This window comes from Mobula birostris, chromosome 12 (genome assembly GCF_030028105.1).
Source record: "Mobula birostris isolate sMobBir1 chromosome 12, sMobBir1.hap1, whole genome shotgun sequence".
NCBI classification, from domain to species: domain Eukaryota; kingdom Metazoa; phylum Chordata; class Chondrichthyes; order Myliobatiformes; family Myliobatidae; genus Mobula; species Mobula birostris.
The window spans coordinates 7,119,111-7,143,934 of NC_092381.1; the positions used below are offsets into that span (position 1 = coordinate 7,119,111).

Sequence of the window (24,824 nt, forward strand, 5' to 3'; positions counted from 1 at the left end):
ATAGCTGAAAGAAGATTATAGCTGGGAACTTGATAGCCAAGGATTAGATTATGAGGATTATGCTGAGTGGTTCCAGCATTGTGTGTTGTTCATAACCGTGTCCCTCGTTCAAACTTCTCCCACTCATGGAAACATCAACTTGTCATCTTCCCCTTTAATAAGATCTCCCCTCATGTTTCTAATCTCCTGGTATCTTGGGCCCAAGTCCATTTTCTCTGCTGGTTTCCATGTTTTCATGGTGCTGTTAACCTTAAGAGTGGGCAGGAAGATAAGCAAGGTTTGCAAGCTCACCTCTAATGCCCTCTCATCCTTGCCTCTGAATCCTAACTCCCTGCACTGTCCCAAAACCAGCCCTATGAACCTAAAGAAACAAAGTCTGAGCCATGACGTTGACCGACATCACAGCGTGATGCCATCTTGACAAGAAATCTGAAATTTGAGGCACAATGTTTGCAAGCCTAGGAAACCAGAGCCAAGGATAGGAGGCCTGGAAGCAGGCTAGCCTGGGGCTGGAGGCCTGTGTCTGTGTGTTGTGTGTGAGACACAGAGGCCCAGTTGAAGCTGGTGGAACATGGATAAATTTACTTGGAGAGAGAAGAGTGTAAATCATAAACAGAAGACATTCTGCCTGAAGTGACTGATTCTAAGGCGCCTGTAACCTGCCTTTGTTCCTTTTCCTGTCAGTGGAAACAATTCTGCCAGGCTTAGTAGCTAAGCCACACATGAAGGCCAGGAGGGGGACTTGGTTGTCAGAGGCCATTTGATATGTGCACCATTGGTAGCATTTAGTAGATAGTGCATACTTATCCTCAGTACCTCCCCCCTCAACTATGACAACTTTAGGAACCAGGGGCAGCATCACTGGAGGGCAATAAATGTCTTCCAGCTGGTAGTCCTCTGCTTCCCCCACAACTTTGTTATTCTGGAGCTTGTGTGGTTCTGCTGAGCAGTATGGCTGTGGAATGTGTGGTGACATTTGCAGGCTGCCCCCGCACATCCTTCGGTTGTGCTGGTTGTTAATGTACAGTGAAATGTGATGTTTGTGTTTTGATGTATATGAGATCAGTACATCTCTGTTGTGCCCGGTGCTCCCGATGCAGCCTTCCCCACGTTGGTGAGGCCCGTCATAAATATTTGTTTCTCCTTCCAGTAAACAAGTCCCCTCCCCCCACCTTCCTCTGTTCCCCTCTCTGACCTTCTACCTCTTCTCACTTGCCCATTACTTTTCCCCTTGTCCCCTTCACCTATGTCCACTCTCCTCTCCTATCAGATTCCGTCCTCTCCCACCCTTGACCTTTCTCACCCGCCTGGCTTCACCTATCACCTCCCAGCTAGCCTCTTTCCCCTCCCCATCTTCCCTCTTCCTCCTTAGACCTGAAGAAAGGTGTCGGCCTGAAATGTCAACTGTTTATTCATTTCCATCGAAGCTGCCTGACCTGAGTAACTCCAGCATTTTGCGTGTGTTGCTTTGAAAATGAAGCCCACTGTTCGGCACAAATGTAGGGGAAAGTTACGCTAATGGTCCCCAGCTTTCGGTGGTTGGCTGCGTGCCTGGTGCTCTGTTGTGATGGAAGTGTTTTTCCTTAAAATGATAAAGTCTGTTCAGAGCCTCGCTTTGTATCTCCTGAGCCACGAAGAGCAGCCAACTTTACAGTTTATGTTTCTAGACTTCAGTTACTCAGCAGTTGCCATGGAATGGAAGGGGGAAGGGATTTCTAATTTCAAATTCCAAGAAGCAAGAGATGCACTCAGTGGCCATTTTATTTGGTACACCTGTACACCTCGTTAATGCGAATATCTAATCAGCCAATTATGTGGCAGCAATTCAGTGCGTAAAAGCATGCAGACTTGGTCAAGAGGTTCAGTTGTTGTTCAGACCAAACATCAGAACAGGGAAGAAGTGTGATCTAAGTAACTTTGGCTGTGGAATGATTGTTGGTGCCAGATGGGGCGGTTTGAGTTTCTCAGAAACTGCTGAGCTCTTGAGGCTTTCACACACAACAGTCAAGCAAGAGATTACAGAGAATAGTGCAAAAAAAAACACAACAACAAAAAAAAATCCAGTGACCTGGAGTTCTGTGGGTGAAACTTTGAGACTTTTTTTTACCATGCCCATGGTCTGCTCCTTATCAAATTATAGTATTGCTTTGCACTGTTGTAACTATATGTTACAATTATGTGGTTTTGTAAGTTTTAGGCTTGGTTTATCTTGTGTTTTCTTGTGATCAAAACGGACTGTAAAAGCTTTTATAGATATGTAAAAAGGAAAAGACTGGTAAAAACAAATGTAGGTCCCCTGCAGACAGAAACAGGTGAATTGATTATGGGGAGCAAGGACATGGCAGACCAGTTGAATAATTACTTTGGTTCTGTCTTCACTAAGGAGGACATAAATAATCTTCCAGAAATAGTAGGGGACAGAGGGTCCAGTGAGATGGAGGAACTGAGCGAAATACATGTTAGTAGGGAAGTGGTGTTAGGTAAATTGAAGGGATTGAAGGCAGATAAATCCCCAGGGCCAGATGGTCTGCATCCTAGAGTGCTTAAGGAAGTAGCCCAAGAAATAGTGGATGCATTAGTGATAATTTTTCAAAACTCGTTAGATTCTGGACTAGTTCCTGAGGATTGGAGGGTGGCTAATGTAACTCCACTTTTAAAAAAAGGAGGGAGAGAGAAACCAGGGAATTATAGACCGGTTAGCCTAACGTCGGTGGTGGGGAAACTGCTGGAGTCAGTTATCAAGGATGTGATAACAGCACATTTGGAAAGCGGTGAAATGATCGGACAAAGTCAGCATGGATTTGTGAAAGGAAAATCATGTCTGACGAATCTCATAGAATTTTTTGAGGATGTAACTAGTAGAGTGGATAGGGGAGAACCAGTGGACGTGGTATATTTGGATTTTCAAAAGGCTTTTGACAACGTCCCACACAGGAGATTAGTGTGCAAACTTAAAGCGCACGGTATTGGGGGCAAGGTATTGGTGTGGGTGGAGAATTGGTTAGCAGACAGGAAGCAAAGAGTGGGAATAAACGGGACCTTTTCAGAATGGCAGGCGGTGACTAGTGGGGTACCGCAAGGCTCAGTGCTGGGACCCCAGTTGTTTACAATATATATTAATGACTTGGATGAGGGAATTAAATGCAGCATCTCCAAGTTTGCAGATGACACGAAGCTGGGTGGCAGTGTTAACTGTGAGGAGGATGCTAAGAGGATGCAGGGTGACTTGGATAGGTTGGGTGAGTGGGCAAATTCATGGCAGATGCAATTTAATGTGGATAAATGTGAAATTGTCCACTTTGGTGGCAAAAATAGGAAAACAGATTATTATCTGAATGGTGGCCGATTAGGAAAAGGGGAGGTGCAACGAGACCTGGGTGTCATTATACACCGGTCATTGAAAGTGGGCATGCAGGTACAGCAGGCGGTGAAAAAGGTGAATGGTATGCTGGCATTTATAGCGAGAGGATTCGAGTACAGGAGCAGGGAGGTACTACTGCAGTTGTACAAGGCCTTGGTGAGACCACACCTGGAGTATTGTGGCAGTTTTGGTCCCCTAATCTGAGGAAAGACATCCTTGCCATAGAGGGAGTACAAAGAAGGTTCACCAGATTGATTCCTGGGATGGCAGGACTTTCATATGAAGAAAGACTGGATGAACTGGGCTTGTACTCGTTGGAATTTAGAAGATTGAGGGGGGATCTGATTGAAACGTATAAGATCCTAAAGGGATTGGACAGGCTAGATGCAGGAAGATTGTTCTCGATGTTGGGGAAGTCCAGAACGAGGGGCCACAGTTTGAGGATAGAGGGGAAGCCTTTTAGGACTGAGATTAGGAAAAACTTCTTCACACAGAGAGTGATGAATCTGTAGAATTCTCTGCCACAGGAAACAGTTGAGGCCAGTTCATTGGCTATATTTAAGAGGGAGTTAGATATGGCCCTTGTGGCTACGGGGGTCAGGGGGTATGGAGGGAAGGCTGGGGCGGGGTTCTGAGTTGGATGATCAGCCATGATCATAATAAATGGCGGTGCAGGCTCGAAGGGCCGAATGGCCTACTTCTGCACCTATTTTCTATGTTTTCTATGATATCATTCTGGAGGAATGTTGTATCATTTTTTAATGCATGCATTTCTAAATGACAATAAACGAAAACTGAACTGAAAGCACCTTGCTGATGAAAGAGCTACACCCACAAAATGCTGGAGGAACTCAGGCCAGGCAGCATCGATTGAAAAGAGAAACAATTGACGTTTTGGGCTGAGACCCTTCATCGGGGCTGGTGAGCTCAGAGGAGAATGGCCGGACTGACAGGAGGATGACAGGAACTCAAGTAACCACGCATTACAACAGTGGTGTGCAGAGGAGTATCCGAGAACACACAACACATTGAATCATGACGTGGATGGGCTTCAGCAGCAGAAAACCATGAACATACACTCGGTGGCCACTGCATTAGGCACAGGAGCTACCTAATGAAGTGGCCACTGTGTGTGCACTAGCGCAGCGTGGAAGCACGTTCTGTTATTGTCACATTTACTATGATGCAGTGAAAAGTTTGTCTTGCATACTGTTCATACAGATCAGATCATTACACAGTTAAGCTCATGTTTCATGGACATAGTTAAAAAGGTATAAAAAAAAAGACAAACTGAGTAACAAATTATATATTTAAAAGAAATACAGAACAAATTCGAACACTATCAATACTACTATGGTACTATAAAACTGTATTAGTTCCTAATAGTTCGCAACAGAGGAATTAATCCAGTGTACGCTGCCGTGTCTTTTGATCGACTGTAAATGAACAAAATCAGCACAGACACCAAGCGCAGATAATGCAGTGCCATCAATGATGGCATCCTCCAAATCTTCATTTTCATTGTAACATTCAATTGTCAATACCTTCAAATTCTTTGGGTTTTGTAACTTGTCGAAGTGGTGAAATTATTTTATTTTCACTTCCAGCCACATCATGGCATCTTCAAGCCTGAATGCTTGAAACCACAGTGAGCAAAACGGTTTGGAATTGTCTTACTGCTAGTTTCCTGCCACCTATCAGTGACAAAAATCACTGCTTTTTGAACACAAACACGTGCAGCTGATGGTCTTTAAAAACAGTTCACTGTAAGCACAATGTAATTTCTAACAGCCACATAAGTGCACACGACTGGTGCTAGTTAGAAGCTGTTCAGCAGCAGGCTCCTGTCCCAATTAAGTTGCACAGTGTTCCAAATAAAAGAAGGGAATCCCAGCTATTTTCTCAATTAGTTTTTGTTCTTTGAGAGTTGTCCCAAATGAGCAGCTGCCCCAATTAACTGATGGCCCAATATAACTATGCCATACAGTGGGGAAAAAAGACTGAAAGACATCGCCTTGGTGCAAGTAAGCACAAAAGGAGACAGGTGCAGGAGGTGGTCTGGTGTGTTCTGTTGCTGAGGTAGGGTTAGGTTGTTCCAGTTGGTTCAAAGAACAAATGGTCGAAGGGAGGCTTCAGGCTTCTGTACCTCCTGCCGGATGGGAGTTTTAAGAAGCTGGCCTGTATGGCAGGGATCCTCGATCATTGGTGCTGCCTTCTGAGGCAGTGTGTCTCCTCTAGGTGCTCTCAGTGGTGGAGAGGGCTGTGTCTGTGTCTGCAACAGACCAGGTTGTGCCCACTACTCTTCCATTCCTGTGCGTCAGACTAAAAAGGAAACATAATGCAGAGCTAGGAGAAAGTACAGTAGATGCATCTGGTTAAGCACAAAACGTTAGAGGAACTGGAGGGGTCAGGCAGCACCTGTGGAAGTCATTAAACAGTTGACATTTCAGGTCGAGTCCCTTCATCAGGACTGGAAAGGAAGGGGAAAGAAGTCAGAGTAAGAAGGTGGGGTGGGGGAGGGGAAGGAGGATGTGAGAAGGTGATAGGTGAGACCAGTTGGGTGGGGGTAGGGGATGAAGTAGGAAGCTGGGAGGTGATGGGTGGGAAAGGTAAAGGGCTGAAGAAGAAGGAATCTGATAAGATAGGATAGTGGAGCATGGAAGAAAGGGAAGGAGAAGGGACACCAGGGGGAGGTAATAGGCAGGTGCAGAGAAGAGGTAAGAGGCCAGAGTGGGAAATTGAAGAAGACAGAAGGGGGAGGCGGAAAATTACTGGAAGTTCAAGAAACTAATGATCATGTCATCAGGTTAGAGGCTACCCAAACGGAATATGAGATGTTTGTCCTTTAAATAGTTGGTGTCTGGTATGTATCAGACTGCAAGTAGCTTCAAACGCCTGGGAGAGCACATCTTGCACAATCTCTCATGGCTCAAAACACATCCTACAGGAGTCTGAAGAGAGCTGAACTCGCCTCCTTCTACGGATACACAGCAGAGAACAATCTAACAAGCTGCATCACTGCTTGGTAGGGAAACAGCACTGCAGGGACAGGAAGGCTGTACAACGGGTAGTCGAAACTGCCCAATGCATCACTGGCACCAATCTACCACCAGCAAGGACATGTGTGCAGAAAGGTGCTGGAAAAAGGGCAGTAACATCATGAATGATCGCACCCACCCTGCTCATGGACGATTTGTCCCACTCCCATTAGGGAGGAGGCTACGTAACATCCACGCCGGGACCACCAGACTCAAAAACAGTTACCTTCCCCAAGCAGTAAGGCTGATCAACTCCTCCATCCACTAACCCACCCCTCCACACCCCCGACCACCACTACTTTATCATTTCCTGTCAGTCACCTCATGTACAGATAATCCTGTGCCTAGCATCACTTCATAAATGTACAATCCATCTATATAAGCTATCTTATAATTATTGTGGTTTTATTATTGTGTTCTTTATCTTATTGTGTTTTTTTGGGCTGCAAAAGACCCAGAGTAACAATTTTGTTCTCCTTTATACCTGTGTACTGGAAACGATATTAAACAATCTTGAATCAATTTAACTGTTGTTTCTCCTCGCTTCCCTCGCCCCCACCATCCCTATCCTGCCAATTATCAACCACAGGTATCGCAAGCAGCCACAGACCTGAAGCAGTTTTGCCTGCAGAACGCACAACTGGATCCGTTACTGACAGGAATCCATCCAAACACCAATCCCTTCAGACCTTTCAAACCTTGTTTGATATTGTAAACGCAAATAGGATTCTTCTTTTCTTTGGTAAGTAAATATTGTGGATTCCAGTTAGTTGGAGCACAACAGGACCAGTACATTTTGTCCCAATTAAGCGGCTGCCAAAGTTTCATGGCAATAATTCATAAGATATAAAAAAGACAAACTACCATTTAACTGAGTAACAAATTATGTATTTTTTATGCTTATGGTTATTTAAGTGAAATACAGAACAAATTAGAACATTATCGATACAACTCATCATCATCATCGTCATCATCAGGTGCCATGCCCAGTTTGAGCTTTGACTGCCATGGCCCACACACTCCTGTTTGAGTCAAGTGGATCAATTCATTGGTATTCATTTCCAGTTCTCTGGCCGCTGTCTCCATCATCATTTGTCTTTGTTTTCCTCTTGCTTTCTTCCCTTCAATCTTTCCCATAATTACCGTGCATTCTAACTCCTCTTTCCTAACCACGTCCAATGAAGTTACGTTGCCTTTTCATGATCTCATACATTATTTTTTTTTGTGCTTGCTCTGTTCATGACAACCTCGTTAGATATTCGTTTCGTCCATGATATTCTTTGCATCCTCCTCAAAAACCACATCTCTGCTACTTCAATTCATTTCCTCATGTTACTAGATATTGTCCAACATTCTGAGCCATGTAACATAACTGGATAAACGTAACTTTTCAGTACTCTGAGGTGGGTTGTCATGCCTAGTTTAGTGTTGGTCAGTATACTCTTCAATCTCGTAAAGGTGTCTTTTGCCATCCCTATTCTTCTTTTGATGTCCATGTCGCACCTGCCATCTGATGTCACCCAGCTCCCTAAGTAGCAAAAGTTCTGTAATTGTTTTATGTCTTCCCCGTTTACTTTCAGCCTGCAGATAGGATACTTTATACTTATCCAAAAAAGAAGGATTCTCTTTATCCAAAAAGAAGGATTCTCCTTCTTTTTGGATACCACCATACAGTCTGTCTTTTTGTGGTTGATAGATAGACCCATTTTTGCACTTTCTTCAACAACTATATACTTTATACTTTATTGTCACCAAACATTTGATACTAGAACGTACAATCATCACAGCGATATTTGATTCTGCGATTCCCGCTCCCTGGATTACAAATATTAAATATTAAAAATAGTAAAAGTTAGTAAATATTAAAAATTAAAATTATAAATCATAAATAGAAAATAGAAAAATGGAAAGTAAGGTAGTGCAAAAAAAACGAGAGGCAGTTCCGGATATTTGGAGGGTACAGCCCAGATCCGGGTCAGGATCAATTAAGTTTTGTAGTTCTTCCTCCATACTTGCAATTAACACAGTGTCACCTGCATATCTGAAATTATTGATGTTTTCACCACCAACTTTGATTCCCAAGATGTCTCATATTTTTTGTAATATTGTTTCACTGTACACATTAAACAAGTCGGGGAGAAAACACACCCTTGTCTAACGCCTCTCTTGATTTTCATAAACTGACTCACTTCTCCATCTATTCTTACAGCGGCAGTTTGTTCCCAGTACAGATTTCTGATTAGGTGGAGGTCTTTCGAATCTAGATCTGGAGTCTCCTGTAATATTTCAAATAACTTATTGTGCTTCACTTTATCAAATGCTTTTGTGTAGTCGATAAAACAAACAAACAGATCTTCTTGCACTTGAATAGCTCGTTTTGACAGTATCCTTAACATCAATATCATGTTTCTTGTACCTTTGTCTTTCACAATACCACACTGTTCTTTACCTATTTCAGCTTGTATTTTACTTTTAGCTCTTGTCATCAAAATTCTTAGAAGTATCTTAGTGATATGACTCGCTAAATTTATGGTCCTATGTAATTCACATTCTATTGCTCCAGGTTTCTTAGGAAGAGTGATGAATACTGATTTTCTTTTCATCTCTTCTGGTATTATTCCAGTCTCATAAATGTCAATACAACTACTCTGTGTATAAAGAAAATTGCGTCTGATATTCCCTCTATACCTTCCTCCAAACACTTTAAATTTTTGATCTCTCTTACCCTGGGTAAAAGTCTGCTGGTAAGTCAGCAGAGGTAAGTAATAAGTGCAAAACTATAATAGCATAGGTTGTGAGATTAAGATGTCTTTGTACCTGGTAGTACATGTTTTCAGCCTTTTGGGCAAGGCGGCAGGGGGAAGAGAATGTCCTGGGTGATTTTCTGGCTGATTTACTGAGCCATAAGATATAGGAGCAGAATTAGGCCATTTGGCCCATCAAGTCTGCTCTGCCATTCCATCATGGCTGATCTATTTCCCTCTCAGGCCCAATCTCCTACCTTCTCCCCATATCCCTTCATGCCCTGACCAATCAAGAATCTGTCAACCTCCACTTTAAATATACCCAATGACTTGGGCTCCACAGTTGCCTATGGCATTGAATTCCACAGATTCAACACACTCCGTCTAAAGAAATTCCTCTTCATCTCTGTTCTAAATGGACATCCCACTATTCTGAGGCTGAGTCCTCTGGTCTTACACTCCCCCTCCATAGGAAACTTCCTTTCCACATCCAATCTGTTGAGGTCTTTCAACTTCAGTAAGTTTCAATGAGATTCTCCCCCCGCCCCACCCCCATTCTTCTGAATTCCAGTGAGTACAGGCCCAGAGCTGTCAAACAGTCCTCATGAGGCAGTGAGAAGTGTAGACAGAGTCCATGGAGGGGAGGCGAGTTTCTGTGACGTGCTGAGCTGTGTCCACAACTCTCTTCAGTTTCTCGCGGTGACATGCAGAGGAGTTGTTGGACCAAGCGATAAAGCATATAGATAAGGTGCTTTCTAGGATGCATTGATTAAAAACTGGTGAGGGTCAAAGGGCACATGCCAATCTCTTTAGCTTCCTGAGGAAGTAAAGGCATTGGTGAGCTTTCTTGGTTGTGACGCCATGTGATTGGACCAGGACAGGCTGAGACCTGGTGGAATTTAGAACTGAAAAGCATAGATACATAGAACATAGAATAGTACAGCACAGTACAGGCCCTTCGGCCCACAATGTTGTGCCGACCCTTAAACCCTGCCTCCCATATAAGCCCCCACCTTAGATTCCTCCATATATCTGTCTAGTAGTCTCTTAAACTTCACTAGTGTATCTGCCTCCACCACTGACTCAGGCAGTGCATTCCACGCACCAACCACTCTCTGAGTAAAAAACCTTCCTCTAATATCCCCCTTGAACTTCCCACCCCTTACCTTAAAGCCATGTCCTCTTGTATTGAGCAGTGGTGCGCTGAGGAAGAGGCACTGGCTATCCACTCTATCTATTCCTCTTATTACCTTGTACACCTCCATCATGTCTCCTCTCATCCTCCTTCTCTCCAAAGAGTAAAGCCCTAGCTCCCTTAACCTCTGATCATAATGCATACTTTCTAAACCAGGCAGCATCCTGGTAAATCTCCTCTGCACCCTTTCCAATGCTTCCACATCCTTCCCATAGTGAGGCGACCAGAACTGGACACAGTACTCCAATTGTGGCCTAACCGGAGTTTTATAGAGCTACATCATTACATCGCGACTCTTAAACTCTGTCCCTCGACTTATGAAAGATAACACCCCATAAGCTTTCTTAACTACCCTATTCACCTGTGAGGCAACTTTCAGGGATCTGTGGACATGTACCCCGAGATCCCTCTGCTCCTCCACACTACCAAGTATCCTGCCATTTACTTTGTACTCTGCCTTGGAGTTTGTCCTTCCAAAGTGTACCACCTCATACTTCTCCGGGTTGAACTCCATATGCCACTTCTCAGCCCACTTCTGCATCCTATCAATGTCTCTCTGCAATCTTTGACAATCCTCTACACTACCTACAACACCACCAACCTTTGTGTCATCTGCAAACTTGCCAACCCACCCTTCTACCCCCACATCCAGGTCGTTAATAAAAATCACGAAAAGTAGAGGTCCCAGAATAGATCCTTGTGGGACACCACTAGTCACAATCCTCCAATCTGAATGTACTCCCTCCACCACCACCCTCTGCCTTCAGCAGGCAAGCCAATTCTGAATCCACCTGGCCAAACTTCCCTGGATCCCATGCCATCTAACTTTCTGAATAAGCCTACCGTGTGGAACCTTGTCAAATGCCTTACTAAAATCCATATAGATCACATCCACTGCACTACCCTCATCTATATGCCTGGTCACCTCCTCAAAGAACTCTATCAGGCTTGTTAGACACGATCTGCCCTTGCTGACTGTCCCTGATCAGACCATGATTCTCTAAATGCCTATAGATCCTATCTCTAAGAATCTTTTCCAACAGCTTTCCCACCACAGACGTAAGGCTCACTGGTCTATCATTACCCGGACTATCCTTACTACCTTTTTTAAATAAGGGAACAACATTCACCTCCCTCCAATCCTCCGGTACCATTCCTGTGGACAACGAGGACATAAAGTTCCTAGCCAGAGGCTCAGCAATCTCTTCTCTCGCCTCGTGGAACAGCCGAGGGAATATTCCGTCAGGCCCCGGGGACTTATCTGTCCTAATCTATTTTAACAACTCCAACACCTCCTCTCCCTTAATATCAACATCCTCCAGAACATCAACCTCACTCATATTGTCCTCACCATCATCAAGTTCCCTCTCATTGGTGAATACCGAAGAGAAGTATTCATTGAGGACCTCGCTCACTTCCACAGCCTCCAGGCACATCTTCCCACCTTTATCTCTAATCAGTCCTACCTTCACTCCTGTCATCCTTTTTTTCTTCACATAATTGAAGACTGCCTTGGGGTTTTCCTTTACCCTACTCGCCAAGGCCTTCTCATGCCCCCTTCTTGCTCTTCTCAGCCCCTTCTTAAGCTCCTTTCTTGCTTCCCTATATTCCTCAATAGACCCATCTGATCCTTGCTTCCTAAAACTCATGTATGCTGCCTTCTTCCACCTGACTAGATTTTCCACCTCACTTGTCACCCATGGTTCCTTCACCCTACCATTCTTTATCTTCCTCACCGGGACAAATTTATCCCTAACATCCTGCAAGAGATCTCTAAACATCGACCACATATCCATAGTACATTTCCCTGCAAAAACATCATCCCAATTTACACCCGCAAGTTCTAGCCTTATAGCCTCATAATTTGCCCTTCTCCAATTAAAAATTTTCTTGTCCTCTCTGATTCTGTCCTTTTCCATGATAATGCTAAAGGCCAGGGAGCGGTGGTCACTGTCCCCCAGATGCTCACCCACTGAGAGATCTGTGACCTGACCCGGTTCATTACCAAGTACTAGATCTAGTATGGCATTCCCCCTGGTCGGCCTGTCCACATACTGTGACAAGAATCCATCCTGGACACACTTAACAAATTCTGCCCCATCTAAACCCTTGGAACTAATCAGGTGCCAATCAATATTAGGGAAGTTAAAGTCACCCATGATAACAACCCTGTTATTTTTGTACCATTAGGCAGTCAGAATGTATTCCCCAGGGTGGAATTGTCAGATACTAGAGAGCACAGGTTCAAAGGGATTAGGAGTCCTGCATTTTCTCAGTAGCTGTCATATTTTATTCTGCATTATGTTCTGTGTCCCCCTACCTCATAACAAGGCATCCGTTAGTCTTGGGAGACCATGGATCTGCGCCTGGAAAGTCTTCACTCTCCAGGGCGCGGGCCTGGGCAAGGTTGTATGGAAGACCAGCAGTTGCCCATGCTGCAAGTCTCCCCTCTCCATGACACTGATGTTGTCCAAGGGAAGGGCATTAGGGCCCATACAGCTTGGCACCAGCATCGTCGCAGAGCAATGTGTGATTAAGTGCCTTGCTCAAGGACACAACACGTTCCCTCGGCTGGGGCTCAAACTCACAACCTTCAGGTAGCTAGTCTAATGCCTTAACCACTTGGCTACATGCCCACACGTCCTCCCTCAATGCACTGTCAAATGGACAGACAGAGACATTTTCCCAGCATGGGAATTTTTAATACGAGGGGGCATGATTTTAAGGTGATTTGATGAAAATATAAGTATAAGTGGGATGTCAGAGGTAGGTTTTTTTAACACACAGAGTGCTGGGTGTGTGAAGCACGCTGCCAGGGGTGGCGGTAGAGGCAGAAACCTTAGATACGTTTAAAAGACTCTTAGATAGGCACATGGATGATGGAAAAATGGAGGGTTATGTGGGAGTAACATGTGCAAAATGCAGAAGGAACTCAGAAGGCCAGGCAGCATGTATGGAAAAAAGTACAGTTGACGCTTTGGGCCAAAACCCTTCAGCAGGACTGGAGAGAAAAAGCTGAGGAGTAGATTTAAAAGGTGGGGGAAGTACTCCGACTTCATTTACTTTGCCTCCAGCTTCCACCCCGCCCTCAAATTTCACCTGGTCCATTTCCAACACCTCACTTCCCTTTCTTTATCTCACTGTCTCTGTCTCTGGAGACAGCTTATCCACCGATGTCTATTACAAACCCACGGACTCTCATAGCTACCTAGACTAAACCTCTTCCCACCCTGTTACTTGTAAAAACGCCATCCTCTTCTCTCAATTCCTCCGTCTCCACCACATCTGCTCTCAGGATGAGGTTTTTCATTCTAGAACGAGGGAGATGTCCTTTTTCAAAGAAAAGAGCTTCCCTTGCTCCACCATTAATGCAGCCCTCAACCGCATCTCTTCCATTTCACACACATCTTCCTGCTCTTACCCCATCCTCCCACCACCCTCTTGTCCACAAGCCTCCACGTCCAGCACATAATTCTTTGAAACTTCTGCCACCTCCAATGGGGTCCCATCTCCAGCGGGGTCCCACCACCAGGCACATCTTTCCCTCGCCCCCACTTTCTGCTTTCCACAGGGATCGCTCCCTCCCCATTGATTTCCCTCCTGGCACTTATCCTTGCAAGCTGAACAAGGGCTACACCTGCCCCTACACCTCCTCCCTCACTACCATTCAGGGCTCCAAACAGTCCTTCCAGGTGAGGCAACACTTCACCTGTGAGTCCGTTTAGGTCATTTACTGTGGCCAGTGCTCCCGGTGTGGCCTCCTGTATATCAGTGAGACCCACTGTAGATTGGGAGACCACTTCACCGAGCATCTACGCTCTGTTCGCCAGAACAAGCAGGATCTCCCAGTGGCCACCCATTTTAATTCCACTTCCCGTTTCCATTCTGATATGTCCATCCATGGCCTCCTCCACTGTCGTGATGAGGCCACTCTTGGGTTGGAGGAACAACACCTTGTATTCTGTTTGGTAGCCTCCAACCTGATGGCATGAACATTGATTTCTCAAACTTCTGGTAATGCCCCCAATCCCCTGTACCCCTTCTCCATTTCCCTCTCTCACCTTATCTCCTTGCCCGTCCATCACCTTCCTCTGGAGCTTCTCCCCCTTTTCTTTTTTCCATGGCCTTCTGTCTCTTTCACTAATCAACTTCCCAGCTCTTTACTTCATCCCTCCCCCTCCTGGATTCCCCTCCCCCAGCTTTAAAATCTACTCCTCAGCTCTTTTTCTCCAGTTCTGCTGGAGGGTCTCAGCCCGAAACATCAACCAGTACTTTTTTTCCATAGAGGCTGTCTGGCCTGCTGAATCCCTCCAGCATTTTGTGTGCGTTGCTTGGATTTCCAGCATCTGCAGATTGTCTCTTGTTTCTGGCTATGTGGGAGGGAAGGGTTAGATTGATCTTGGGAACATGGAACAACAGAGCAACAGGACCTTCAGCTCATCCAGTCTCTTCAAGGACTCATCATCTCATGTTCTCAATATTTATTGCTTTTATTTTGTTCCTGTATTTACTGTGAATGCCCATGAGAAGATGAATCTCAGGACTGTATATAATGACATATATATACTTCATTAATAAATTTACTTTGACCTGTGATCCTTCCCACATCCCCTCTATCCAGGCCTTTCGGGTATCAGTAGGCTTCAATGGGATCTTAGACTCTTGACAAGCAATCATCTACCTCCACTTTAAGAAGATACAAATACTCTTGTTTCCAACATCATTTTTTGAGGAAGAGGATTCCAGAGCTTATGAACCTTGTGAAAGGGAAAACTTAGTCCACGCCGACCACCACGCACACCAAGCTAGCCCCAATTTTCTGCGCTCGGACCATATCCCTCTAGGCACTGACCCTCCGTGTACCTGTCCAAGTGTTTGTTAAGTGGCACTGTTGTGCCTGTCTCAACCACTTCCTCTGGCAGCTCGTTGCACCTGCTCCCTCGGGTCCCTTTGAGATTTCTTTATTAAGATACAGGGTGGGGCAGACCAATAAGCTGCACTGCCCAGCAACTCACCTATTTAACCCTCGCCCAGTCACAGGACAAGTTACCATGACCAATTGACCTGCTAATTAGCACATGTAGTAGCACCCAGAGGAAACCCATGTGCACACAGGAAGGAACGCACAAGCTTGCTTAGAGAAGATGTCGGAATTGGACCCTGAACTCTGACTACCTGAGCTGTAATAGCATTGCGCTAACCTCTACACCGTGGTGGTGCCCTCTCACCCTATATCTACATTTTTCACTCCCCTACCCTGGGGAAAAGACTGCCTTATCTATAACCATATAACAATTACAGCACAGAAACAGGCCATCTCAGCCCTTCTAGTCCGTGCCGAGCTCTTACTCTCATCAAGTCCCACCGACCTGCACTCAGCCCATAACCCTCCATTCCTTTCCTGTCCACAGAGCTATCCAATTTAACTTTAAACGACAACATCGAACCTGTCTCGACCACTTCTGCTGGAAGCTCGTTCCACACAGCCACCACTCTCTGAGTAAAGAAGTTCCCCCCCCCAAACTTTTGCCCTTTAACTCTCTACTCATGTCCTCTTGTTTGAATCTCCCCCACTCTATGAGAGGTGACTCTATGTATCTCATTATTTTAAACACTTCTCATTCTCTTACATTCCAAGAGATGAAGGGTAGCCTGGGCAACCTCTCCCTATAACATACTGGCATAGATTAAGTTAACACATAGAAAGTGTATCTTAGATTGGTAAACTGTTATCACAGGATTCAGTGCTCTTAGTCCCAGCTGACCAGTCTATGTCCATGAGACCATAAGGCATTGGAGCAGAATTAGGCCATTCAGCCCATCAATTCTGCTCCATCATTCCTATCATGGCTGACTATCTCTCTCAACCCCATTCTTCTGCCCCCTCCCTATATCCTTTGATGTCCTGACTAATCAAGAATCTATGAACTTCCACTTTAATGAACTTTCCTCCATAGTCATCTGTTGCACACATTAACCACCCTCTGGCTACAGAAATTCCTCCTCATCTCTCTTCTAAATGGACATCCCTCTGTTCTGAGGCTGTTCCCCCTGGTCCTAGACTCCCCCACCATGGGAAACATCCTCTTCACATCTACTCTGTCCAGGCCTTTCTAAAATGCCGTCCAAAGGGCCACAGCCCAAAACGTCAACTGTTTATTCCTCTCCGTAGACTCTGCCTTACCTGCTGTTCCTCCGGCATTTTGTGTGTGTTGCTTTGGATTTTCAGCATCTGCAGCCTTTCTTTATGATTTGCCTTTCAATATTCAATAGGGTTGCAATGAGATTCCCCCACCCCTCGCCATTCTTCTAAACCCTTGAGTACAGGCTCAGAGCCATCAAATGCACCTCGTATGTTAACCCTTTTATTCTTGGGATCATTCTTGTGAACCTCCTCAGGACCCTCTCCAATGCCAGCACATCCCAAAATTGCTCTCAATAGTCCAAAAGTACTCTGACCGATGCCTTATAATTTATTTTCTCTTCATTGCAGGTACTTTTGGATCTTCAATGGGAAATTTGTCCTTGACGCATGGTTCTGAAAATAATGAAGATGTTTACACTAATCTTGATTCTCGGTGGCCTTCAAACCAACAGGCAAGCCGTGTTGGATCTTTCTGAAAATCTCTTGTAATCTGTGCCAACTCTCCATACTGTCATTTTTTTTTTAAAATTGTCCTTTGATACTGATTTAAACCTCACTTGTTGCTTCATTCTGGTGCTGTAGTTACAATATTAGTAGCTTGGGTGTAATGCTATTTCTAAAAACTTTGTACACTTGTAATGACATTGTAATAAATATCTAAATATTGTGGTTAAAACCATTTTGATACTTTATATACTAGTGTGCAAGATTGAATGCTCTTCCCAACACACCAGATACCACTCCCAAGGTTTCAAAAGCACCCTAGCGAGGTTCAGTATTGATCATGTTAATTTGTCCAAGACTTTCATCTGACAAAAGTGTAATAGTTGAGATTCATTGAAAGAGCTGTAATTTAGAAACTGTCTTGAGACGTGCAACTTTTACGGTATTGTTTTGAAGGCAGCTCACCTTTGTTATTCATTATTAACAGAGTACAGGCCATTCAGCCCACCATGTTGTGCCAAACCGTTAACCTACTCACCCCCATAGCCCTCCATTTTTTCTACCATCGACGTGTCTCTTAAATGTCCCGAATGTATCTGCTTCTACCACCACCCCAGGCAGAGCATTCCACACATCCACCATTTTGTGTATTTTTTAAAAAACCTGCCTCTGAAATCTCCTCTATACTTTCCTTGAATCACCTTAAAATTTTGCCCCCTTGTGTTAGCCATTTCCACCCTGGGGGAGGGGAGTGGGGAAGACCTATGCTGCTCAGCATCTTATACACCTCTATCAAGTCACCTCTCATCTTTCTTCTCTCCAAAGAGAAAAGCCCTAGCTCACTCAACCTGTCCTCATAAGACAAGCTCTCCAATGGAGGCAGTGTCCTGGCAAATTTCCTCTCACCCTCTCTAAAGCTTCCACATCCTTCCTATAGTGAGGTAAGCAGTGGCCTTGCGACACACAAATGGGTTGCAGCGTTGCCATCTACTTCGTGGCATTTAGTCATGTTGGGTCAACACGGTGACGTAATGGTTCATATAACATTACAGTGGCAGCAAACCAGGATCAATTCTGCCGCAGTCCATAAGGAGACTGTATCTTCTCCCAATGACTGCGTGCTTCCTCCCTCATTCTAAAGACATGGTTGATTTATTTATTTATTAAGATACCGCTCAGAATATGCCCTTCCGAACCTTCAAGCTGCGACACCCAGCGACCCTCAATTAAACCCTAGCCTAATCGCCAGACAATTTACACTGACCAATTATTCTACCAACCAGTATGTCCTTGGACTGTGGGAGGAAACAGGAGTACCTGGAGGAAAGCCACATGGTTATGGGGAGAACGTACAGACTCCTTACAGACAGTTTCTGGAGGTTAATTTGTCACATGGGTGCAATTGGAAGGCACAGGCTCATTGGACCAGAAGGGCCCATTACCATGCTGCATCTCCCAAAAAAAAGAAATACAGAAACAAAGATCTGAGGCGACAGGTTTAAAGGGACAATCAGGCAAGGCTTTTTCACACAAAGGGCAGTGTGTGTTTGGAATGAGCTGCCAGCAATAATGGTTAAAGTGGGCACGTTAGCTTGTTGGGTCAGAGGGGTCTGTTACCATGGTATATCTTTCTATATTAGAAAGTTCACTGGTTCTGAGGAAAGTACGTAAGATGTACAAGGTCTTATTCTGTCAGTCAAGTATTCAAACTTAGGAGGTTTGGCATAAAGCCACAACTATTTAGAATCTTAATCTCTGGTATATGCAGTACTTAATCAATTCAAAATGGGCATAATGTGGTTCCACTGTTGACTTACAGTCTTGTTTAGTATTATTGCAGTGTAGGCTAGTCCAAGAATCTAAATCTTTCAATAAACTTTTTTAAATGTGCAGATTAGGAGTGACTGGCAAACTAATTTTATGGCAGTTCTCATCCTGAATTAGTGAGGTAGCAAATAGAGTAAAGTACTGTATTAAATTGATCTTGTGCATGGCATTGCGTTTTTGAAACATTTGATTCTGAATCATTTTGTGACCTGTATCTCAGCCTTATCTTTTTTGTGTGGTTCTCATGTAAAGAAACATCAGTCTTTCTCTTTTTTGTAAGCAACAAGCATTCCAGAATCAGAAATAAAGGTTCTTCCTATTCAGTGTCTGGCAAACAATTCATAACCTGCACAGAACTGTACAGGCAGAAAACGCTAGAAAAACAGCAGGTCAGGCAGCATCTACGGCGAGGAATAAACACTCAACGTTTCAGGCTGAGACCCTTCATCGGTACCGGGAAAGGAAGAAGGAAGAAGCTGGGATAATAGAAGTGAGAAGTCAATCTGGCAGGTGATAGGAGAGACTAGGTGAAGGCGGGGGGTGGTTTGAAGTAACGAGCTGGGAGGTCATACATGGAAAAGGTAATGACCAAAGAAGTAATCTAATGGGAGAGGAGAATGGACTAAGGGAGAAAGGGAAGGAGAAGGGACACCAGAGGAAGGTGTAAGGCTGTGAGAAGAAGCAAGAGGCCAGGGTGGGAAACTGAAGAAAGAAGGGGAAGGGGATAAAGACTAACAGTTGTTTACTCTGTCAGCCATGGGCTCATTGTTAAAGCCAATCAGAATCAGATGTATTATCACTGATACGTTGTGAAGTTTGCTTTATGCCGGCAGCACAGAGCAAGACAAAAAATTAAGTTACAAAAAGTAAATAGTGCGAAAGAAGAATATTGAGGTAGTGTTCATGGCAGCTCAAAAATCTGATGTTGGAAGGGAAGAAGCTGTTTTCTAAAATAGTGTGAGTTCCTCCTCCCTGCTGGTAGCAATGAAAGGGTGACATACCCCTGGCTGCTGAGGGTCCTTACTGATGGATGCCACCTTTTGAAGATGTTTTTGGTAGTGGGATGACTAATGCCTATGATGGTACTGGCTGAGATTACAACCCTCTGTAGCTTAACCGGAATGAGGATAAAAAGGGCTAGGGAGACAAATTACCAGAAGTTGGAGAAGTCAATGTTCATGGTGCAAACAACAGGAATTCTGCAGATGCTGGAAATTCAAGCAACACACATCAAGTTGCTGGTGAACGCAGCAGGCCAGGCAGCATCTCTAGGAAGAGGTACAGTCGACGTTTCAGGCTGAGACCCTTGGTCAGGACTAACTGAAAGAAGAGTTAGTAAGAGATTTGAAAGTGGGAGGGGGAGGGGGAGATCCAAAATGATAGGAGAAGACAGGAGGGGGAGGGATGGAGCCAAGAGCTGGACAGGTGATTGGCAAGGGGGATATGAGAGGATCATGGGACAGGAGGTCTGGGGAGAAGGAGAAGGGGGAGGGGGGGAAAGCCCAGAGGATGGGCAAGGGGTATAGTGAGAGGGACAGATGGAGAAAAAGGAGAGAGAAAGAATGTGTGTATATAAATAAATGACGGATGGGGTACGAGGGGGAGGTGGGGCATTAGCGGGAGCTGCAAGTTCGATGGCCACAGGTAGGAACAACCTCCCGTGCCGCCCAGTGTTGTATCTCGGTGGAATATGGCTGAAGTCCAACAGTAAAAAGTTCAATATCCAGTCTACAAACACGTTCCTCGATCGTAATATGACCCGGATTGCACCATCCGTTGTTAACCAGAACAGTAAGCACCCAACTCCTTTACGCTTACCGCCCTCAGTGCACTTCCAGTCAGCCGGAACGGTCTGGAAGCCTTCCATGGAGAAGTTTTGATCGGGTGGCAGAGGAGTGCTGGGGCAGGGGCGGCATAGGTGGAGATACATCCAGCAGAGCACAGGGCAAGGTTATTTGATTATAAACAATTGGTTTATTGATTATAGAATGCCCCCCTGTTGCTTCCCACCCCTCCCCTCTCTCTTCCCCTTTTCCCAACCATGATTCACCCCTCCCTGTCCCCTGCCCACTGTCAGTCCACAAGAGACCCAAATCAGAATCAGGTTTATCATCATTCACACGTCATGAAATTTGCTTTTCCTTTGTGGCAGCAACACGGTGCAAGACATAAAATTACTACGGTACTGTGCAACCATCTTAGGCACCCTATAGCTATATATATGTCCTAAGACTTTTGCACAGTACAACATTTCAGTGATAATAAACCTGACTCTGATTCACCTCCTCTGGGAGCATTCTGTGTGGAAAAACCTTCCCCTCAGATATTCTCCCCACTCACCTTAAAGCTGTGTCATCTGGTTCTTGACACTCCCGTCCTGGGGTAAAGGACTGACTCTCTATCCAATCTATGCCTCTTTCACGTCACCTCTCAGTCTCTTCTGTTCCAATGAGAACCATCCCAGCCTCTCCAATGATTCAAGGTTCCACTTAATATCAGAGATTATATACAGAATACAACCTGAAATTCTTACACTTGGCAGACATCCACGAAACCAAACAAAACCCTCCCCAAGAATGAGTGATAGAAGAACATTAGAACCCCAAAGCCCTCCAACCCCACTACGCACACAAGCAGTAAAGCATCAACCCTCCCTCCTACCCCTCCCCTACTTGTTCCAGCAAGAAGCATCATTCCCCCCCCACCACACAAGCAATAGCCAAGCCCCTGAAGAAACCATGATCTAGATAAAATCGATAACACAGCAGTTTGACATCCCACAGGCTCTCTCTCACTAATGAGAGAGAGGCATCACTCCTACCACAGTGAGGGGGAAACCAACAGCTCACTGCTCCCATGTTACATTCTGCAGGGGGGGAGAGGGAGAGGTCGAGTGCTGAGGCCTCTGACAGACGCACCCGTTTTTTTTAATGTTCCAATCTCCTGTGACATTTCAGTAGGCGACACTGATGAGTGATCAATTGCCCACAGGGTCTGTACCATGAAGGCGCATGTTATAACCAACAGCTCTCCACTCCTGGTCCCATCCTGGTGAATCTCATCTGTACAGTCTCTATTGCTACACAACCTCCTGTAGTGTGGCGACAAGAACTGTATACAATGTTCTTTAAGTGCAGACTAACCAGCGTTTCATACAACTGCAATGGTAGCGTAGTGCTTTACGGCACCAGCAATTGTGTTTTAATTCCCACCACTGTCCGCAAGGAGTTTACACGTTCTCCCCGTAACCATGTGGGTGTTCTCCGGGTGCTCCGGTTTCATCCCGTGTACTAAACACGTATGGATTTGTAAGTGTTCGTGAGTTGTGGGCCCATTACATTGGGACCAGAAGCAAGGCGACATTTGCGGGCTGCCCCCAGCTCATAGAGTCACAGAACACTACATCACAGAAGCAGGCCCTACAACCCATCCAGTCCATGCCAAACCATTAATCTTCCTGGTCCCATCAACCTGCACCCAGGAAGAAGGGAGATAGGGGAAAAATTACCTTAAGTCAGAGGAATCAATCTTGCAATCAATTCCACATCCACCACTTCCACTGGCAGGTCATTTCACACTCACACCACCCTCTGAATGACGTTGTTTCCCCCTCATTTTACCTTTCACCCGTAACCCATGTTTAAGAACAAAGCTGTTTTAAAGTAAACCTGCATTTGCCCAACACACACCAACAATTCTGGTAGCGTATATTCAAATGAATGATTTAATTGATTTAAACCTACAGTCCTTCTACAAAACAGTAATTATAAGGTATTCTTTATATTTGAAGAACAAGTACACCCCAGCCAGAAACTTCCAAATTTGGGAGTTTAGTTCTCTTTAGCAGAAACTTTACAAGGAAGTCAGCATTCTGAGATGTCGTTCTTCTTCAAGCACTGTTACAGCCTCAGTTCATGTCAGTCTTGTGTGAAAATGATGAGACTGTGTTGCTGGTCTTCAGATTACCAAAATACTTAAGGTGTAGCAACAGTTGGTGTATCCAGTCCTGTTTGAGTCCTGCGTTACAGGTGGAATTTCCTGCGGCTTGTGTCCATTTCGTGACGCTTAAGAGAAATAGAGAATAAAAGTCAAGAACTGCATTCAGTAAAAGAGCACACATACATTCAGTGATCTGTCCATTAACCCCAATCAGTGGTAGAGGCTCTGTTTCAGCAAGTGTCAAATGTACCCGCTCACTGAAAGCTGCTCCCCCATGGGAGGTGGGGGTTGGCCCATGTAAGGAGCATTGCATCCTTTCAAGTTCAAGTTTAATTGTCATAAATAGCCGTGAATACAGCCAAACAGAACAGCATTACTCTTGGGCCAAGGTGCAAAACGCAGAACCAACCATCATACACAGCACAAGGCACATATAAAATAGCAGTAAAAAAAAAATCAGTATTAAATAGCTGTTTAGCTGATGATGTCACAGCATGCTGGAGTTTAAACCCAGTGCGCGGAAACCACGTGGCTGCTTTTTGCTCTCCTGGTTGCCGTGAGCTGGGGGTTGGTGCCATGGAAACAGTAAACAATGGAGGTGTGCTGCAGTAAAGAGGGCTCAGGTGCACACTTTGGGTAAGTATTTGTAACTGAGTGTAGCTTGAATGTTTTGTGTCTGTTTTGTCCTGTAAATAAATAGTTAACCTATCTACCGTTAACGAGTGTCTTCTGTCCCACTTGCAGAACCCGCAAACCTAATTTCACAGCACACACTCATCCTCCAACATCTCTACTAATAGAATGTTCGAACTCTACACTATTCTAGCCTCAAAGGATCACTGACACACACTAGAACATATAAGCAATGGACAGTATTTTCTTCATCAGTTGATCTTTACGGTAGAGGACACAGACAGTGGACAGTCCATTCACAGAGAGCTTTCTGAATGGTTGCATCACTGTCTGGTATGGAGGGGTCACTGCACAGGAGCGGAAAAGGCTGCAGAAATGGTAAACTCGGCAAGCTGCATCACGGGTACTTGCCTATACAATACCATCTTCAAAAGGTGATGCCTCAAAAGGGTGGCATCCATCGTTAAGGACCCCCATCACCCATACCATGCCATGCCCTTTTCTCATTGCTATCAAGGAGGTTTTGCAGGAGCCTGAAGACACACATTCAACATTTCAAGAACAGCTTCTTCGCTTCCACCATCACATTTCTAAATGTACAGTGAACCCATGAATATTACCTATTTATTTTTATTCAATGCACCCTTTTGACACTACTTATTGTAATACTTAAGTTCTTATATTATTCTGTATTGCATTGTACTGTTGCTGCAAAACAACACATTTCACGACATATGCCGGTAATATTAAATCCAATTCTGAGTTCAAAACTAAATAATAAATTCCTGCCAATAAAATAGAAAACATCAGTAACCCAAAAGAGAAACTGAAAATGCTGGAAATACTGAGCAGGTCAAACAGCACCTTGGAGACCAGAAGCTAAATTACTTGGTCATTTCTGATCAGAAAATGGTATAAATAATACAGCTCTTCTCAATCGCTAAGTATGCTTCAATGCTAGGACCAGAGGGCACAGCCTCAGAATACAGTAACACCTCTTTAGAACAGAGGTGAGGAGGAATTTCTTTAGCCAGAGGATGGTGAATTTATTGCCGCAAATGACTGTGGAGACTAGGTCAATGGGTATATTTAAAGCAGAGGTTGATAGGTTCTTGGTTAGTCAGGGAGTAAACAGTTACAGGGAGAAGTGTTGAGGCGGAGGCGGAGCATTGCCATGGACTGTTCCAAGCCCGGATCAAAAGGAGGGTTGTTGGGCATGAAGTCACAACCCCACCCCACAAAATCCAAAACAGAAGAAATACCAACAGAAGTTCCAAAAACCTCAACCCTGGAAGAGAAATGATCTTCGATGGGCTACACTTGGGGACAATCTGAAAGACTGACCCAGAACAGAGGTCTCTGGCGAGCTGCTGTTGCTGACCTGTGTGTCAGCAGGAGTAAGATAGAATGATGGAGCAGATTCGATGGGACAAATGGCCCAATTCTGCTCCATCTCTTATGGCATTATTATAAAAACGTAATCAGCCTGACAACAATA

The 24,824-nt window shown here is 44.7% G+C and overlaps 2 protein-coding genes across 2 annotated transcripts in view; one reads left to right on the forward strand and one right to left on the reverse strand.

Annotated features, from left to right (window-relative positions):
- gng5 (guanine nucleotide binding protein (G protein), gamma 5) overlaps positions 1-17,159 on the forward strand; it is a 30,872-nt gene extending 13,713 nt beyond the window's left edge. The window contains exons 2-3 of the mRNA XM_072273287.1: positions 6,989-7,141; positions 16,832-17,159. Of these exons, the coding sequence (XP_072129388.1) occupies positions 6,989-7,114 (126 nt within the window). The 3' untranslated portion in view covers positions 7,115-7,141; positions 16,832-17,159. The remainder of the gene's footprint in view (positions 1-6,988; positions 7,142-16,831) is intronic.
- Positions 17,160-22,455: 5,296 nt separating this feature from the next.
- rpf1 (ribosome production factor 1 homolog) overlaps positions 22,456-24,824 on the reverse strand; it is a 41,975-nt gene continuing 39,606 nt past the window's right edge. The window contains exon 9 of the mRNA XM_072273288.1: positions 22,456-22,818. Within this exon, the coding sequence (XP_072129389.1) occupies positions 22,777-22,818 (42 nt within the window). The 3' untranslated portion in view covers positions 22,456-22,776. The remainder of the gene's footprint in view (positions 22,819-24,824) is intronic.